Source organism: Saccopteryx bilineata, chromosome 5 (assembly GCF_036850765.1).
Source record: "Saccopteryx bilineata isolate mSacBil1 chromosome 5, mSacBil1_pri_phased_curated, whole genome shotgun sequence".
Taxonomy (NCBI): domain Eukaryota; kingdom Metazoa; phylum Chordata; class Mammalia; order Chiroptera; family Emballonuridae; genus Saccopteryx; species Saccopteryx bilineata.
In genome coordinates this window covers 138,896,020-138,915,796 of record NC_089494.1, presented here as the reverse complement: position 1 = coordinate 138,915,796, position 19,777 = coordinate 138,896,020, and the positions used below count along the sequence as shown (strand labels likewise).

Below are 19,777 nucleotides of genomic sequence, written 5' to 3'. Positions count from 1 at the left end.
AGATGGTTCCACGGCTTCACCTCAGGTGCCAAAATAGCTTGGTTGCCAAGCAATGAAGCAATAGCCCCAGATTGGCAGCATCACCCATAGGGGGCTTGCCGGGTGGATCCTGGTGGGGCACATGTGGGAGTCTATCTCTCTGTCTCCCCACTTCTCACTTAAGATAAAAAAAACCTTTTAGTTTCCATGGCCTTGAACCTTTCGATTACAATCCAAAAGATGACTTTTCTGGGTGATACCAACTTTCCAGGTGATTCAGACATGCCATGTAAATTTGCTCTATGCCAGTACCAGGCTGTTTTGAGTACAATGGCCTTATAATATAACTTGATATCCGGAAGTGTGATACTTCCCACTTTATTCTTCCTTTCCAAGATTGCTGAGGCTATTCGTGTTCTCTTTTGGTTCCATATAAATTTTTAGAATATGTGTTCTATATCTTTGCTCTAGTCTGAGCAAAACTAGAGGTGTAAGACAATGGAGTATAGGAGGGAGAGGAATTGTGAGAGTAGAGTGCATGGAAATGCAGAGGTTGATGGCGAGAGTTGACAGAAGAAGGTTCTGTGCATGTGAAATACCTTAGAACTCAGTTCTTGTAGAGATAGGTAGGTGGGGGGTATATTGCAAGAATTTCAAAGGGAAAAGGTCTGTCTCTACATATAGAAGAATAATTGTCTGAAAAACACTGAATTTGAAATATTTAGATTTCGGGGTAATTAGTAACTTGACTTTTACTAATAAAGAAATGCAACTTTTCTTATGATTGAGTAGTATATTGCCATTTATGACAACATGGATGGACCTTGAGAACATTATACTGAGTGAAATAAGTAAATCAGAAGAAGCTAAGAACTATATGATCTCACAAATAGGTGGGTTATAAAACTGAGACTTACAGACATAGATAAAAGTGAAGTGGTTACTAGGGGGAGGGGAAGGATAGGAGAGGGGTCGGGAAAAGGAAAGACAAATATTGATCGACTTACGACCTATGCAACTTACAACAATTCAACTTTACGACCATAATCACTAGCTATGACTGCTCCGCGTCTGGCAGCGCAAGCATTGCCCAGCTGGGCAAACGACAGTGCAGACCAGCTTCCAGCAGCACTACCACCTCCACGTGCACCATTTCAACTGTTATCCCAGACTCGGTACAGCAATTTGTGTTTTGTGTCTTGGATATTTTTCATCAAACTCCTCCCAAGATGTCTACCAAGAGGAAATTGTCTTTGCAAATATTAAACCAGTTGTACTGGTAATGCAGTGTTTTACTTAAACCTGATGAATGTAAAAATAAGAAACAAAATGGTGTAGAGATGATACAAATGGCATAAAATGAACAAAGAAAATTATGATATATAACAATAATGAAAGAAAATTATGATAAAATATAACAAAGATTTTTATAACATCATTTCACAGTACTGTACATATAGCCTACTCAACTGACGACCAAATCGTGTTATGACCAGTCTGTCAGAACCAATCGTGATCGTAAGTCGAGCACTAGCTGTAAAGAGAAACAAACATATAGTGACAGAAAATGATATGACTGGGTGATGGGTATACAACATAAACAACAGTTCATATGCTATAGAAATGTTTACCTAAAACCTATGTGCTCTTATTGATCAATGTCACCTCTTTAAATATAATTTTTAAAATAATTAAAAAAAAATAAAAATAAAAATAAAAACTTTTGCCGGATCTGTGGTGGCGCAGTGGATAAAGCATCAACCTGGAATGCTGAGGCTGCCAGTTTGCAACCCAGGCTTGCCTGATCAAGGCACATACAAGAAGCAACTACTGCTGTTGCAGGAAGCGACACCTGACAGAGGATATCAGTAGATGTTCAAACAACTTAATAGAGGAAGGAGAATTTATTAGTATTCGGAGAGCATGTGAGACTAATAGCACCAAAGCACAAGCTCCCCAAATTAGATTTTCTTACAGGTTATATACCTTTACAGTATCCAAGCAATGGTCACATGATTCCTTTGTTTAAAGTTTCCCAGGACTAAAGGAGAGGGGAAGGGGAGTTTCAGTGGAGTCAGCAAGGGGTAAGGGGTTTCCGGATCACTGATCATAGCTACATACAGATCCTACTTTTCTTGCTTGGTGTTGCAAGTGGCTCCAAGTAATCATTTAGGGAACTATGGGATGTAGTAAATTTATAACTGGCGACTCAGTTATCCTGCTGGCTCCTTTCCCTTGTATTCTGCTGGTGTCTCCCCTCTCAAGGGAGGAGGGGGCTTGCTCTCACATCACTACAAGTTGATGCTTCCCACTCCTCCACTCTCCTTCTCTATCTCCTCTCTCTCAAATCAGTAAATAAAATCTTTAAAAAGAAAAATTAAGAAGAAATGCAACTTTTGAAGACCATACAATTTTTCATTAAAGAGAAGAGGAAACATTCTTTGAAAATGTTGACAATTTAGAGTAATTTCACCTTTATCATATTTAAACTGTGTCATCTTGGTGAAGTAACTTAACTGCCTAAGTTTCTCACTTCAGGAAAATAATTAAGCATGTGATAAGCAGTAAAACTCCCATGGACAGATTGATTGTATTATTGGTAATGATTATATGGTCAACACAGTATTGCAGAAATTGAGTAGAAATAGGATTAAAAATATGGTGAGAAAATCCCTCTGTTATTGCTCACTGACACATCCCAGGGGTTTTTAAGATATGCTCAGCCCTATCATTGGAAACTGAATAATGAGAACGCCATCCTCTCTAAAGGGGCAAGGCAACAACTGACTCACACTGAATCAGGCTGGCAAAGCACTCCCTCAGGAGTGTGATGTGATTTATGTTCATTTGCCATTGAAAGGGCATTTAAAGAGGCTGGGGAGAATCACAGAATGCTTACCTAAAACAAGTAAAAAGGATTTTGCATCACTCTTTAAGACGTAACTATAGAGAAATGATTAGACTATTTTAGTTGACTTCGTTCTTTCAACCCATTTTCCATGCTGCTGGGAAAGGGAGAGTAGGAATCACTAACTTAGCTTTGTGGATGGAAGGAGATGGCAAGATGCTCTTCTCAAGGCCCAGCAGTTATGAAGGGGCGCGGCAATCATCGTGTCTCCCAATACTGTAATCTTTCACCATTCACCTCTGCTTCTCAGGAAGAATGTGCTCATGTCTGCCCAGGGTATTGAGGGCTGATCCTGGAGTAGTCACTCTACAGAGGGAGGCTTAAGACTGACAGGCCAATTCTGAAACTGGGTTATGACTATAGCTGGAATAACTACTTTTTAAAACTTGAAGTTTAAGTTGTGGTTTATAGAACCTATTGTTTTGTATGTTCTGTACACGTCCTTCCCAACCCCCAACAATTTGGGAAGAATCTTTGACTTCTAAATAGAAAGACAATAGTCTATGCAAGACTTTTAGTGAAAAGGATGGTCCAAAAAGCTAAGATAAACAGATGGACTGTTACCAAGGGACAAGGAACACCTCAGGACCAGGAAATGGCACACTGATCAAGTGTTTTGTGTATTCTGTTCTTGGCTTTTTTTTAAAAAAGCTCTTGCTTGCAATCATCTTATACTATGTATTATGTCTCCTCTTCATTTTTTCTCCTTTCTTCTCAAAATGCTATACTTCAAATCTCTTTTTGTGACCTCTGTTGCACCTTTGTTTCATTTTTTCTTTCTTTCTTTTTAAGTGAGAGGAGGGGAGATAGTGAGACAGACTCCTGCATGTACCCTGACCAGGACCCACCCAGCAACTCCTGTCTCGGGCTGATGCTCAAGTACCAAGCTATTTTTAGCACCTGAGGCCTATGTTCAGACCACCTGAGCTGCCCTCGGCACCTGGACCATCCTCCAACCAACTGAGCCGCTGGCTGTGGGAAGGGAAGAGGGACAGAAGGGGGAAGAGGATGGAGAAGAGAAGCAGATGGTTCCCTTCTCCTGTGTGCCCTCACCAGGAATTGAGCCCAGGACATCTTTATGCCACCAAAGCTCTATCCACTGAGCCACCAGACAGGACCACACCTTTATTTCTTTATTGAGGTCTTGGGTTCTTAGATCCTCTAGTTTCTTTCTTGTCATTTTTTTTCTTTTATATCTTGTCACCTTCATATAATGTCACTTTGTAGATATTAGCTATGGTACTTTCTCCATTTTTTTATTCATTTTTAGAGAGGAGAGAGAGACAGAGAGAGAGAAGGGGGGAGGAGCTAGAAGCATCAACTCCCATATGTGCCTTGACCAGGCAAGCCCAGGGTTTCGAACTGGCGACCTCAGCATTTCCAGGTCAACACTTTATCCACTGTGCCACCACAGGTCAGGCCACTTTCTACATTTTTGCTCTATCCCCAATACTTATCAGCAACAACCCTCCACACCCCCTTTTAAGAGCAAGGCATTTATATTGATTATAATAAGTGAGTTAGAATCTTTTCATGTGTTTATCATTCCTTTATTATAAAAGAAATATATTTTTATTGTAAAAAATAAAATAAAATCAATAGCACCAAAGTATGCATGTTAACAGTAACAGTGCCCCTCTCCCTCCCTGCCTCCTCTATCTCCAGTCCACCCACCCCAGAGGTAAATATCTTAAAGGTCCATTGAGTGTTCAGCCAGCAATTCCTTTATTCCACATATACAAATAGAATGACATTTTATTACTGTTTTAAAACTTTCTTTTTATTTAACAATTTCTCTTAAAGACATTTTTTACAGCAAAAGAATAAGATCCACTTAATTATTTTAAATGTCATGGTTTTCTATTTTGTACGAATATAGCATGAATTGCTATTGAAGCCATCCCCTCCAGGCTGAGAGTGTGTTTTGCTATGACAAAGAATGCTATAGCAAATATTCTTGGACATATATCTGCATATTTTGTATGCATGGATATATAGAACATTTTTCTGGAAATAGAATTCTTACTGCATTTGAACTAGTTCTCAGATACTCTCCTCACCTCGCCTTGGTCTGAGCTGTGGCTGTAACAGCTCTGTGGGTGGCTTGCTTCTGGGCTGTAAACTGTATAGTATCCACCGCTCTTAAACCTTGTTAAATCAAAATCACCAGTAGAACGTTTGCAAAGGAAGATTATTCAGGCTGAGCCCTGAAACAACTGAACCAGTTTTCAATAGGAACCCCTGAGCTTTCATAGGTTTTAATTCCCCACCAGGTGATTCTGATGCTAAGTCAGAGTTGAAGACCACTGGTCTGGGTCCTGGCTTCTAATTTTCCCCACAATTATGGCTGTGTCTTCTGTCTGACGTAGTTGTTCAATCTCTGGTACCTGTATGTCATACTTTACTTTTACTATTTTCATGAATCATTACAGTTTTGTTTTTTAGCATTCATTTTTCCACTTATTAACTGCATTCTTTATTTTTAGGTATATTTTTCATTTCTTTTTACTCAAATTATTTTTACCCTCTGAACAACATTATTCAGTGGCCTCCAACCAAGAGCCAAGAAGGACTAGTGGCTTCAGTGTCCTCAGCCCTCAAGGAACCAAATCCCATCAACAACCACATGAGCTTGGAAATGTACTATTCTTTTCCAGTTGAACCTTCAGATGAGACCCCGGCCCTGATCAATACTTTGGTTAGAGCCTTGTGAGAGACCATGAGACCAGCAATACCTAGGTTGCTGACCCCATGAGACAATAGATGTGTGTTGTTATCTGGTGATTTGTTATCTAGCAATAGCTACCTAATCTAGCAGGCTCCCCCTGCTGTTACCCATCATGATAGTAGCTCTTCTACTGCTTTAAGGACACTCAGTTCACCTTGTCTCTTTCTTTCCCTCTCTCTATATTCCCCATTTTCAACTTCACAATATTCAGACGCTGGTTTTCTGTTGGTATTTGAAGACACATGTATAAGAGGACTAAACAAATTGTTGATTTAAATGTGACAAATATAAAAAATAATTTTTGAATTAAGAATTGGTGGGAGCACAGTGAACTTTAGAGGAATGTGTGGTATGGATAATATTTTAATAGTGAGACTTCTCCTTGTACAAGGCAGAAGAATATTGTAGATGTAGCAGAGAGAGTTTGTAAAGTCCCAGAAGTCCTTCAGATCCTTATAGAAGGACCACTTCATCACTAAAAGTCTCATCACTGTGCTCCCATTATCCAGTAATCTTTTTTTTAGCCAATAAAACTGTTCATACACACATACTAATAGAAACCGCAAAGCAGACATTACCTCATCCACCTATAAAAGTGGTGTAACTCACAACCAATTTCACTGACCTGAGACAAATAACTCTTGGCAAGTCAGTTAGGAAGGTGGCACAGCAGTATTCAAAACCACTGCAAACTGTGGCTGAGATCCTAGCAGTATCAGGCCAGAAATAAGAGCCTCAGACCTTTTACCCTCCGAGGGTTGAAAGCAGCTTCAGATTATGCTGGCTTTCAACTATTTTACCTTCAAAACATTCCTCTTCTAAAATCACTGGACCTTGTATAATGAGAAGCCACAGTAGAGGTTAATTTTCTATCTGTTGATGTTGTGTCTATATTTGCAAAAGAAAGTTATTCTATTAAAAAAAATGTTCCATTTTGTGTATATTTAAAAACCTAATATTCTTTTCACTTGTGGTTCTCTCTTCTGCCCCATGAGCTGTATTCAGTATCCAGAGAACACAGGCAATCAAGCTGTCTTCAGAATTAGCTTTAAAAATTACACATGATGAAATAGATGGATAATCTGTACAAATTTGTTTGCAGTGAGGCAAAGACTAAGAAGACAAACTCCACTGCTAAGATCAGCTGATTGTATTTTGTAAGCATCTGAAAAGATTTCCAGAATTGAAGAACCAAATCCTTAAAACATATGTAGGGGTTCATCCACCATGGACCTCCACACTGGAGCCTTCCTCTCAAGGAGAAAGGGAAGCAAACCTTCAGGCCAAGTATGGTGACTTCCCAACAGGGATGTGAAAGACAAAAGAAACCTGGTGGTTTGGGTATGACACACTTTCTCCGGATGATCCTCAATCAGTCTCTTTTTCTCTCTCACTCCCTACGCCCTCCACCTACCTACCATGTGTACCTTGTTCTCATTATTTCTGCAATGCTGCATGCTTTAGGTCCTCAGGTTTCTTACTGACAGATGTGCTACCCTTATATCCTGCTTCTCATACATTAGGTAAAATATTTTTATATCTGTTATTAACCTCTAGTATTGGAGAGAGAATGGGGGAAGATTCCCTTTGAAATATGTACTTTGAAAATAAACCTCAGGCAGCCCTTTCAGCAAAGGAATGCATTATGAGTTCTGGTTTAAACATTTGCTATCAGCCCTGGCCAGTTGGCTCAGCGGTAGAGCGTCGGCCTGGCGTGCAGGAGTCCCAGGTTCGATTCCCGGCCAGGGCACACAGGAGAAGTGCCCATCTACTTCTCCACCCCTCCCCCCTCCTTCCTCTCTGTCTCTCTCTTCCCCTCCTGCAGCCGAGGCTCCATTGGAGCAAAGATTGCCTGGACGCTGAGGATGGCTCTGTGGCCTCTGCCTTAGGTGCTAGAATGGCTCTGGATGCAACAGAGTAAGGCCCCAGAGGGGCAGAGCATCGCCCCCTGGTGGGCATGCCGGGTGGATCCCAGTCAGGCGCATGCGGGAGTCTGTCTGACTGCCTCCCCGTTTCCAGCTTTGGAAAAATGAAAAAAATAAAATAAAAAATAAACATTTGCTATCTTGATAACCATGGACAAATTAATTAATCTCATTAGTTTCTTAATATTTAAAATGTGTGTAGTAAAGTATTTAGATCCTAAATACAAGGTGAGGAAAACTAGGTTTACAGTTGTGAGTACCTGAAACACAGTTTACTTTTATATTATTATTTATTATTGTATTATTTTCTATACAAATACATACTCCACATGCTGATGCTCTCTCACAACTAGACTTTTGTCTTGGGCTCCCTTCCCCTTCTTATAAACTTAAATCTGTCTCTCCTTCATGCTCTTGCCCAAATACCCCAACCTTCCAGGTTAACTTTTTTTCCCACTGAGAATAGTTTCCTTTCTGAATCCTCAATATGATCAGATTCACAGTCTGAGAGGCTTTGTCATCTCCCCTACCTTGTAGAACTATTCATAGAGGGACAACGGTGGAGCTCTTCATGAGCATTAACTCCTGGCCAAACTGCCTGGATTCAAATCTTAGCTGTGACACTTAGCTGTGTGACCTGAGCATGTCACTTAAATTCTTCATGCTTTCTTGCTTTTCTGTAAAATAAAAATCCCTACCTCATAAGAGATTATGAGAGTTAAGTGAATATTATTTCAAAAAAAATGAATAATTTAGTGTCTAAGCAGTATAAATATTTGGTCTGATCATGCCATTATTTTTTGTCATTTACGTGTAGTATTGATTCTTTTAAATTATAACTTCTGGTTTATTTTTATGGCTTCTAAGTCTTGAAACTGCCCTCATAGAGTAAATGAATAGTGAATGTATGAGTTAGAATCACAGTGCTTAGTGAACCCTGACTGGACTTTTGAAATAGTTCATATTAAAGATAACATTTTCTTTATTAAATCAGCTAAAATAAATCATTGACCCAAAATTTAATGTATCTAAATTTTGTGTGTAAAGCACATAGAATATATGAAATATGCCTACTTTGGTTTTACATTTGATTTAAGGAGACACTCATACAAACAACTATAAGGTAAGGTTGAAAAAGTAGGCAGTCAAAAAATTATTATAGAAATACAAAAGGAGTGACCTCAGTGATCAGAAAAGAGTTTATTGAGCTGCTATGTAATTATACTGTAGTGAGAATGGGGCTTTTAGAGCAAAGCATACATAAATCAGCTCTCCTGATAATATTGGCCAACACTTATTGAATACTCATTGCACCAAACACTGTGTTTACCGCATTTAAGTTTCAAAACTGTTCCATGTATTGTTATGTTCATTTTATAAGTTCAAAAACTGAGGCGTAGCAAGGCGGGGTCAGGCAATTTGTCAAAGTCGCGCAGCTAATACAGAAGAGAGCCAGGACTGGAAGCCAGGGAGACTGCATCCAGAACTGGCATTGACCCCCCACAATGCAAAATCAGAGTTTCTGCTCTACTGTTTGCTGAACTGTTTCTCACGCTGTGTTTTACTAAGCTCACTAGAATTTTATTATTTTTATTTTTTACTTTTTAAATGTACATCTCATCCATGGATGCTAAAAAACAATTATTTCACTTCTGACCAACTCACTCTTTCATCTACAGTAAGAAGTCCTCTAATTCTAGCATCTGTGAAATAAAACTTGGAAGCTGTATTGTGGTTCGAACAGTTCAAGAGCAATTCTTTCTTTCAAAATAAAACATATATATATGCCAATTTCTGTATTGTAGTTCTCACCTTCCCATATTCACTGGTTGGTGTGCAGTAGAAAACTTCACAGTAAGTCCCAGGATATTACAGTCCCCAGGCAGCCATTGTGCTAATGCCACTTCTCATTCTCGGCTGTGTGTCCCTGTCTCCCTAGTTACACTCGGTCATTTCTCTCTGCTGTGCTGAGGAGTGCCTGTGCTCCCTCAGCCCCTACAGTTCTCTCACCTTTTCTGTTTGCTTTCCCCCAAAGTTTTCTCTTCTTCCTTCAGCCCAGACTCCTTAGTGATTAATACAGCTTACTTTGCAGAGCCCATCATTACTAGTGGGCTCTTGTGAAAAGGAACTCTGTCAGAAACATATGAGCTAAGACAATACAGAGGTGCAGAATTTAAACTTGTTTTGTGAAAATAGTAAAAAAAAAAAAAAAAAGTGGGAGGTTATATCAATTTTGGGATAAACCCAAACAATTTTCTGGTAGATTAAATTCCAAAATCAAATCTTTATATGTATGTTAAGCACAGAGCTAGCGAATTAGAAAATTAAGGAAAAATACTACATGTACACAAAGCAACATGATCTTCTATCCATTCTTATTTTTTACCTTTCTTTTATTTCTCTTGACACTTTTGTCCAGTAGTGTCCTCACTCCTTGAGGCTTCAATGCTCATGATGTTGACAGTACTTAGTCTCATATATATATGAGCCACACCAGCCCAGAGTTTAGGTAATGCCATTCCTGTTTCTGCTGGAGACCGGGGCGTCGTTTGTAAGGTATCAGCGGGAAGCTATCAGCACCCACCCCGGGTCCCCCGCTTGTGCTTCATATTTCTCAATATTCAAATCTTTGGGCCTGACCTGTGGTGGCGCAGTGGATAAAGCATCGACCTGGCATGCGCAGGTCACAGGTTTGAAACCCTGGGCTTGCCTGCTCAAGGCACGTACGGGAGGCAACTACTGTGAGTTGATGTTTCCCACTTCTCCCACCTTTTACTCTCTCTCTCTCTCTCTCTCTCTCTTTCTCTCTCTCTCTCTCTCTTTATCTCTCCTTATCTCTCTCTCAAAGTGAAAAAAAGATTTTTTAAATTCAAATACTTTGGGATGTGAAACCAAACAAACTCTCTGGGTTTGGGGAGTGGGTGTATTTTTCTGTCATGATGCCCTTGCTTTCAGCAGAATCAGTTCAGACCAGCTGCTCCAAGCAGAACAGTCTTAAGTGTACATTGCCCAGAGCGTTCATCCTTTGGCAGTGGCTCAGGTTCCCGGCGCAGGGCCGCCCATTCCTAGTCCATGGGGGCTCGCTCCAAACCACACAGCGTGCTCTGGAAAGTCCTACATCCAGCGCCCTGCATGCACAGGGCGGGGCAGAGGAGGGTTACAGCTGTGAGTACATAAACCAAGTCTATTCCTGGATTATCATTTATTGATAATTGCATTACTATTTTTATTATTTGTCTATAGGAATATAAGCCTCCTTTTGCCCCACCCCGCGTATGCCTTTTGACCATTCCCCCGGAGCTGGCCGCTCCTCCTTTGTGTCCCACTGAACCTGCACAGGGGTTTCTCACGGCACTTTATCGCAGCTTCTGTGTATGTGTCTTTCTTCCCCTTCTTACTGGCTTTTAAGCCCATAGCATCTGGGATAGTGCCTGCCGCATGGTAAATGCTTAATTATTGTTTGTTGGATGAAAGCTCTGGAGTAAGAGGCAAGAAGTTAGTGAGGTAATTGAACCAGTACTAAGTGAAGGAATATGGAGTGTTAGATTGTTTGGGGAGTGTGCATTACAAGATATCCTCTCTGGGTTACTTCGGGCAGGGCATAGGTGTTGCTAGGAGTGTGGAGGTGGGAACAAGGAAGATGGAAAGGTACAAAAGCTTCCCTGGTGGGCCCATCTTGGGGAATAAAGAGAACTAAGTTTGGGCATACCCAAGATTTAGAGACAGTTGATACAACTCCTGAAAATTAGAATTTGAGAATTTAGAATTGATTTGAAAAACATAGGGAGGCACTATAGCTCTCTGATTCAAACAATGAATGATCAAAATAATATTTTAAAGTTTTAATCAAATGGATGTGTGCTTGTGTTAGAATTTTTGTGTATTGAACATCAGATTCTGCAATACTGATTTTAGTCTCTGAGTCCTCAGTTGATGCTCAAGGGTTCTCTCTCTTCTTGTCCCACAGGTTGTTATTCTTTACTTTGAGCCGAGCACATTCCGCTGTGTTCTCCTACGATGGGTCCGTCTGCTTGGTTTTGCTACTGTGTATGGAACTGTCACTCTCAAGCTTCACAGGTATGTTACATTTTATTAGTTTTCATTCTCATGGAAGGATCAACGTTATTAGTTTAGCATGTCATTGCAAGCTGGGTCAGCCAATTAAATGGTTTCATTTCAAGAATCTAGATAGCCAGATGACCTATATTTTTACTTTAAACACAATATCTTTAGGATTCTCTAGGAAAATCTTTAATACAACTGAGTTGAATGTCATACTTTAATAAAATGTGTCATTGTTATTGAAAAGTGAATTCTAAATAACAGTAAGTTTAGAATGAATGCAAAACAGTACTGACCAGCCAAGGACAGGAATAAATACAAAGACAGTATAATTTAAATAATAATCCAGGTCCAGAGCTACCAAAAAATCCTATACAGTAGAATTTAGTCATATGCTTATTTGACTAAAATCACTGTCCTCCATTCCCAAATTTCATACCCAGAGTAATCCTGATGATATTCTGTGGGAGAAATTAAAACAAGAAAACAAATAAACAAACAATGTTTCTGGATTTCCTCTTTAACCAATGTGCTCCAGTAGTTATCAACTTTACAAATTGGAGAATGTTGTAAATTACCTTTTATACAATGTTTCAAAGCCACTGACATTTTATTTTTATTTTTCCAAAGTTAAAAGAGAGGAGGCAGTCAAACAGACTCCCGCATGCGCCCAACGGTGACCCACCTGACATGCCCACCAGGAGACGATGCTCTGCCCATCTGGGGCATTGCTCCGTTGCATTCTAGCACCTGAGGTGGAGGCCATGGAGCCATCCTCAGTGCCCAGGGCCAACTTTGCTCCAATGGAGCCTTGGCTGCTGTGGGAGGGGAAGAGAGAGACAGAGAGGAAGCAGAGGGGTAGGGGTGGAGAAGCAGATGGGCGCTTCTCCTGTATGCCCTGGCTGGGAATCGAACCCAGGACTTCTACACGCCAGGCTTTCTACACGCCGGGCCGACACTCTACCACTGAGCAAACCGGCCAGGGCCACCATTGACTTTTTTAAATGTATATGATCAATATTAGAACAAAAGAGCCACTTTAATACATTACTATCCATAAAGACTAGAAATGGCTGGAAATGATTCCAGGGCTTTCCCTTTTCTCCTTTTACCAAGAATTCTCAATGTAGTGGTCCCAGAGAGCCTAAGAGAGAAATATAAGTCTCTCCTGCCACATAATATAGTTCTATAGTGGAAGCCCTCTACGCTGATCAGCTTTAAAGCTGATTTGAGAATCACAATAAGCCGTTCATATTTTCATGCTAATCTGGCCATAAGTTTTTCTTATTAAAAGTATTTGAATATGGCTCTTCCAACAATTTATCTCCATTGCCATAATATGTGCTATATTGGTCTTTAAATGTATCCCCTTTCAACCTTTCTTAAAATGTGATCATTGGCCTGACCTGTGGTGGCGCAGTGGATAAAGCGTCAACCTGGAAATGCTGAGTTCGCCGGTTCGAAACCCTGGGCTTGCCTGGTCAAGGCACATATGAGAGTTGATGCTTCCTGCTTCTCCCCCCTTCTCTCTCTCTGTCTCTCTCTGTCTCTTCCTCTCTTCTCTAAAATAAATAAATTAAAAAAAAATTTTTTAAACTAAAATGTGATCATTGTACTGTCTACTCCATAATCTCCATTTCATTTTCCTTTGGGAGCAGTGGTAGTTATTTACTTTGGAATACTTCAGATTATCTTTTTGGGAAAACTATAAATATTATTAACTTTTTTTTTTCTTTTTTGTTTTTGTTTTTTTCCCATTTTTCTGAAGCTGGAAACGGGGAGAGACAGTCAGACAGACTCCCGCATGCGCCCGACCGGAATCCACCCGGCACGCCCACCATGGGATGACGCTCTGCCCACCAGGGGGCGATAATCTGCCCATCCTGGGCGTCGCCATGTTGCGACCAGAGCCACTCTAGCGCCTGAGGCAGAGGCCACAGAGCCATCCCCAGCGCCCGGGCCATCTTTGCTCCAATGGAGCCTTGGCTGCGGGAGGGGAAGAGAGAGACAGAGAGGAAAGTGCGGCGGAGGGGTGGAGAAGCAAATGGGCGCTTCTCCTGTGTGCCCTGGCCGGGAATCGAACCCGGGTCCTCCGCACGCTAGGCCGACGCTCTACCGCTGAGCCAACCGGCCAGGGCTTATTAACTCTTAATATATCAAGTAGTACAAAGAATCTTGGACTGGCTTTCAGGGGGTGCAGTTTAAATCTGTTAGCTTCTAACTCTGAAGAACCATGGGCCTCGGTTTTCTGAAAGAGCCAGGCAGTGGAGTGGTCCCCAGTGTTCTTCCTGACACCTGTGTTCTTTCCAAGTCCCAGCACACTTCGCTCTGCTGTTCTCTGCTCTTCAAGTCCCTATTGATTGCCATTCCTTACATGATAGCTATGTTTCAACTGATGCTCACTCAGCAAGAGAAATGAAAACTCAAAGTAGTTTTCATTGGCAACTCAAAGTAGACAATTAGACTTCTAGAAATTCTGAATGAATGGAAGGCCTCTTCAGACCAGAAAATGGCTTCTCTCCCTGTGAGTCTAACACTTAGCATTTATTAGGTTTGCTTATTTAATGATCATCTTCATTTTTACCTAGTTTACTATCTTTTTGAAGTGAGGGTGTTAACAGTGGATCCCCCAGTTTTGCACAGTAACTGACACATGGGAGGTATTTAGTGCATATTAGTTGATGAGTGAATGAATAAAAATGGCAGATGCAGACCTCAAAGCTGCTTCCACGTATAATACACTCATATTACCCTGCTCTCTGTGTGCCTTCCAGTCTCTGAAACACTGTGGTTGGCAAGAGGCTGTTTGGTGAGACACCAACACATTGTTAAATAGCACTGAATCATGTCATGAGAAAACTACTTCTATTCAGGTTCTCCTTCCATCCTTTGGATTATTTCCAGGAAAAAAACTAGCACAGAACTAGTAGGTCTTTAACACCTGCTGAGTAGTTCTTATCTTCCTTTGTGACAAGGAGCAGATCAAGTCAGGCTCACAGCTTTCCGATTAAACTTTGTATCACTGTGTTTATTTTCATAGCACTTTCTATTTATAGGTAACCAGTTTTTCACTGAAAGTAGCAATATATTTAAAATATTTAAAAGTAATAAATAAAAGTTAATTTAAAGAATATATTTGTTTGGTATGCAGATATAGAAAGAACTCTTGAGGGAGGTGAGCCAAGGATTGGAATTAAGAAACCAGATTAGGCCCTGGCCAGTTTGCTCAGTGGTAGAGCATCGGCCTGGCGTGCGGGAGTCCCAGGTTTGATCCCCGGTCAGGGTACACAGGAGAAGCGCCTATTTGCTTCTCCACCCCTCCCCCTCTCCTTCCTCTCTTTCTCTCTCTTCCCCTCCCGCAGCCAAGGCTCCACTGGAGCAAAGTTGACCCGGGCGCTGAGGATGGCTCTGTGGCCTCTGCCTCAGGCACTAGAATGGCTCTGGTTGCAACAGAGCGATGCCCCAGATGGGCAGAGCATTGCCCCCTGGTGGGCGTGCCAGGTGGATCCTGGTCAGGCGCATGCAGGAGTCTGACTGCCTCCCTGTTTCCAAGTTCAGAAAAATACAAAAAAAAAAAAAAAGAAACCAGATTATTTCATCCTTATTTTGTTTATTTTAAAGACTGGAAATACAACTATTTTCTCTTTGTGTGTTTCTAGAACTCATTGCAGTGAAGAATTACCCTACTGAAGGTTTCAATTGAATAGAAACTGTTTCTAATTTAATGAGCTGAATTATTCTTATTCTGTCTGAACTATATGGCTTTATATTATATTCTGGGGGTTTTTCCCCCATATTGCTTAAATTTAACTGATTCCAGCATTGTTTAAGTCTATTAACTGAATGATCAACTTTCAGAGCAATGTGAGCAGTTTGAGGGATATGACTAGCTGAACCAGCTTTTATTCTCTTAGTGCTTACCTCGCACCTGTTACATACAGGTGACCTGGAACATTGCTGGGGGTAGGGCCGCTGACCCCCAGAAGGTCAAATATTCATATATAATTTTTGACTCCAAAGAAACTTAACTACTGATAAGCTACTGTTGACTGGAGTCTTGCCAATAACATAAACAGTCAATTAATGCGTACTTTGTATATTAGATTTATTATGTACTATATTCTTACAGTAAAATAAGCTAGAGAAAAGAAAATGTTATTTAGAAAATCATAAGAAGAAAATACATTTATAGTATTTACTGAAAAAAAACTACCTATAAGTAGACCCGCGCTGTACAAACCCATGTTGTTCAAGCGTCAGTTGTATTCTGGTATTTGTGAAGTGAACGAAGGGGTGGATGGTTGTAGTGAGTGGGACTACAAGGAAGGTTCTTGGTTGGGCTATCTCTTAGAGTCAAACAACTTGTGGCCCTGAAGAATGGTCTTCTATGATTTTGTCTACATGATAGGAAGACAAAAATTCTAACACTTTCAAATGTGTATTCTAATTCTGCCATTAACTATTTATACAACCCAAAATCAATAACTTTAACATCTAGAAATGTGTTTTTTTCACCTCACCTCTAAAGTTGTTGTAAAGGTTAAACCTGGTTTGGATATATATAATTATATCAAGTAGGGTTTTTTTATTGCAAACCACAAGTACTGACTGTGGCTAAATCAAGTAAAAAACAAATTCATTGGAAGGATATGAGGAAGTCACAGAATTAAAAGGAAACCAAAAGAGCCAGGTTGTAGAGGACCTGACCCAAGGTAGATTGAGCCTGGACTAAGGGATAAAGTTCCTTGAATTCCATAGACTTGTTTTCATAGAAACTTCATTTTTCATTTCAAAATTTTTTTAAAAAGGGAATTCTACCTCTCTGGGCATAAAATTCTAAGGAAATTATCAGTACTGATATATGAGTGACTGTTAAACTCCCTTGAGAATAGGATAGGCAAGAAAGACTTGAATTTTTGTTTCATTTTAGCCAATTCACTGAGCCTTGGTAAAATTATGGAACATTTCTTTCTTCATTGCCCGGTCTCTCACTGACTGACTGTGGTGTTTACAGAATTCCAGTAGTTCTAAAAACTTCAAACAAATATGAAAAAAGAACAGGATCTCTCTCTGCCACACAAATAATACTTTTAGACATCTGAACTTAAAAGTTTCATTCACTTTTACCAAATCTTTCACATTTGAGAATCATACAGCTAAAGAAAAAATGCAAAAGGGCCCCTTGTTTATTGACAGTGCAGTACAGGAGTATGACGAGCGGGCCCCTTGTTTACTGACAGTGCAGTACAGGAGTATGACGAGCAGGCCCCTTGTTTACTGACAGTGCAGTACAGGAGTATGACGAGCGGGCCCCTTGTTTACTGACAGTGCAGTACAGGAGTATGACGAGCGGGCCCCTTGTTTATTGACAGTGCAGTACAGGAGTATGACGAGCGGGCCCCTTGTTTACTGACAGTGCAGTACAGGAGTATGACGAGCGGGCCCCTTGTTTATTGACAGTGCAGTACAGGAGTATGACGAGTGGGCCCCTTGTTTATTGACAGTGCAGTACAGGAGTATGACGAGTGGGCCCCTTGTTTACTGACAGTGCAGTACAGGAGTATGACGAGTTGGGGGAGGGGTGATAGTGGTCCTCCCCTTCAGGGTGGGGTATTTTCTTACTGATGTTTAGAATCACCATTGCATGGTGATGATAAAAAACAAACCAACTTTTTTTTTTAATTAAATTTAACAGGGTGACATTTATCAATAAGAGTATATAGGTTCCAGGTAAACATTACTATAGCATTTGAACAGTTGATTATGTTGTGTACCCATCACCCAAGGTTAAATAATTTTCCGTCACCTTGTATCTGTCCCTCTTCACACCCTTCCCATGACCCCCTCCCCAAAGTCCCCATCCCCTTGGTAACCACTGCACTTTTATCTCTGTCCACGAATCTCAGTTTTATATCCAACCTATGTGTGAAATTATACAGTTCTTAACTTTTTCTGATTTACTTATTTCACTCAGTATAATGTTCTCAAGGTCTATCCATGTTGTCATAAATGACACTATGTCATCATTTCTTTTTTGTGTGTGAGTTATTTGTCCTTTTTATTTAGAAAATTGTTATAAAATTTATGCTATAGTAAAATATTCAAACATTAGAAGGTGTACATAGAAAAGTCATTTCCTCACTCCAGAGGCCCACTCTCTGGAGTCCAGGTGTTGTTTTAGAAGCATGCTGACCATATGTAAGCATCAATATTTTTCATTTAAAAAATGCATCCATACTTTATGGGTGCCTTTCCACATTGGCACAATCAGACCTGGTTAGTTCTTTTAAGAGTAGATTAATGATGAACCAATGTCTGTAGTTGGACATTTGGACTGATCCCAGTATGTTATACACACCATCTTCACACTGGCAACTGAATGGGGGTGGGTGAGTACAGGAAACACTTCTGAAAGCTTACAATTTGCTTTGACTGGAACAGAGTTTAATGATTGCAACAGACTTTTGAAAGCAGTATGACTATGCTGGCAGGTGGACTCAATCGCCTAGGATCTCATTGCTATGATTAGAACAAGGCCATTCCTGTGGAGGTTCTGTAACAGTGACATGCTAGTGCTCTCTCCATGAGTAGCTACAAATCTCAGCAAAGAGTAGAAGAGTAGCTTACACAAAAAGGTCACTGTCATTCTATGTCGAGGAAGTAATTGAAGTAGTTCAGCAAATAGCAACATAAAAATAAATATTTCAGAATAACCTGTTATACTGCATTCATTTGGTACCAATAAAGTGGTCCATAGTAAACCAGAAGACCATGGCAAGTGATAGCTATATCAATGATGAAACCTGGGGTTAACTTTGAATTCAGCAGCTGAATCCCTTTGAGAGTTTACATGCATTACTTCTGACTGTATTAATCTGGGAAAATATGACCTGCCAGTTAGAATTTGGGTATTGTTACCTTTTCCTAATGTCTGCATCATGGTGATTAGCTGACGCTCTCATTTTCTGGGCACACTATTCCCTATATAACAGTAAAAACAGTGAGCCTTAGGGAAAGTAGGCTGAACAGCTGAATGGCCTTCCTTTTTGAGGCAATTATTTATATTCTGAAATAATATAAGAGCTCGAAGGAGAATCTCCTTTGCCACATGGCTGTCTTAAAAGAAAAGAAACAATGAATCCACTTGGGCATCAAACAGTCCTTCGGTCATGGCTGGATTTTCAGACAAATTCAACATCAGTTTCAAAACTTGGACCTTGGTTGCCTCTATTTCCCATAAGCAACACCTGGAACAGGTCTGTAATGCAATTGGTAAGCAGGTGCTAGTGGTGTTATTGGTAACTGTCATGTTTATTAACAATCTCAGTCCTGCCGGCTGCACCGGGAGTCAGGGAACCAGAGATGACATCCTCACAGACCTGATCGATGTATACTTGTATCTTGATTTGATTTTCAACATTCACACTCAGGTTAATCAGAACATTTAAAGCTTTCTCTTTAATACTGTAGTTGGGACTGTTTCCAACAAATGGAATATGACCCAATTCACAAATAATTACTTGATCAACAGAAAAGGCTGCATTGTTACCCAGAGTGACCAAAACTTTTTCAAAAATGATAGGATCCTCAGTTGACTTCAGCAGCTAAAAGAGTTTCTGAAGTTGTTCAGCATCCAGCACATCATCATATGAACCACTGGTTGAATCTTTAGCAGACCAGGAGGGATGCAGCCAAAGCCCTCGGCCAGCTTGCCGCTGGCCCCATATCAGCCTTTAAACGCAATAGCAGATGCTGGTGGAGGACCAGGCGCACCGCCACCCAGCCTGCACCACGTGCGCCCCTCATGCTATTGCTGGGGCCGCACGCAGTGCAGACCCTGGCGCCGGTGCAGGGGTTGCAGAGCAAGTGGGTCTATGTCAGTGGTGGTCAATCTGGTCCCTACCACCCACTAGTGGGTGTTCCAGCTTTCATGGTAGGCGGTAGTGGAGCAACCAAAGTATAAACAAAAAGATAGATTTAACTATAGTAAATTGTTTTATAAAGATTCATTCCACCAAACTTAGTGAAAATCTGACATAAAGCACTTGGTAAGTAATTATTATTATATGCTTTAACTTGCTGTAACTCTGCTTTATAAATTTTATAAAGTAAAGTTACGTCCCTACTTTATAAATCACCATTACTGTGGAACCAGTGGGCAGTTAGAAAATTTTA

At 40.5% G+C, this 19,777-nt stretch overlaps 1 protein-coding gene and 1 pseudogene across 1 annotated transcript in view; one reads left to right on the top strand and one right to left on the bottom strand.

Annotated features, from left to right (window-relative positions):
* GPR158 (G protein-coupled receptor 158) overlaps window positions 1–19,777 on the top strand; it is a 532,888-nt gene that overhangs the window by 443,400 nt on the left and 69,711 nt on the right. The window contains exon 6 of the mRNA XM_066280852.1: window positions 11,508–11,617. Coding sequence (XP_066136949.1) covers window positions 11,508–11,617 — 110 coding nt within the window. The remainder of the gene's footprint in view (window positions 1–11,507; window positions 11,618–19,777) is intronic.
* Window positions 18,517–19,408, bottom strand: LOC136337976 (armadillo repeat-containing protein 10 pseudogene; annotated as a pseudogene).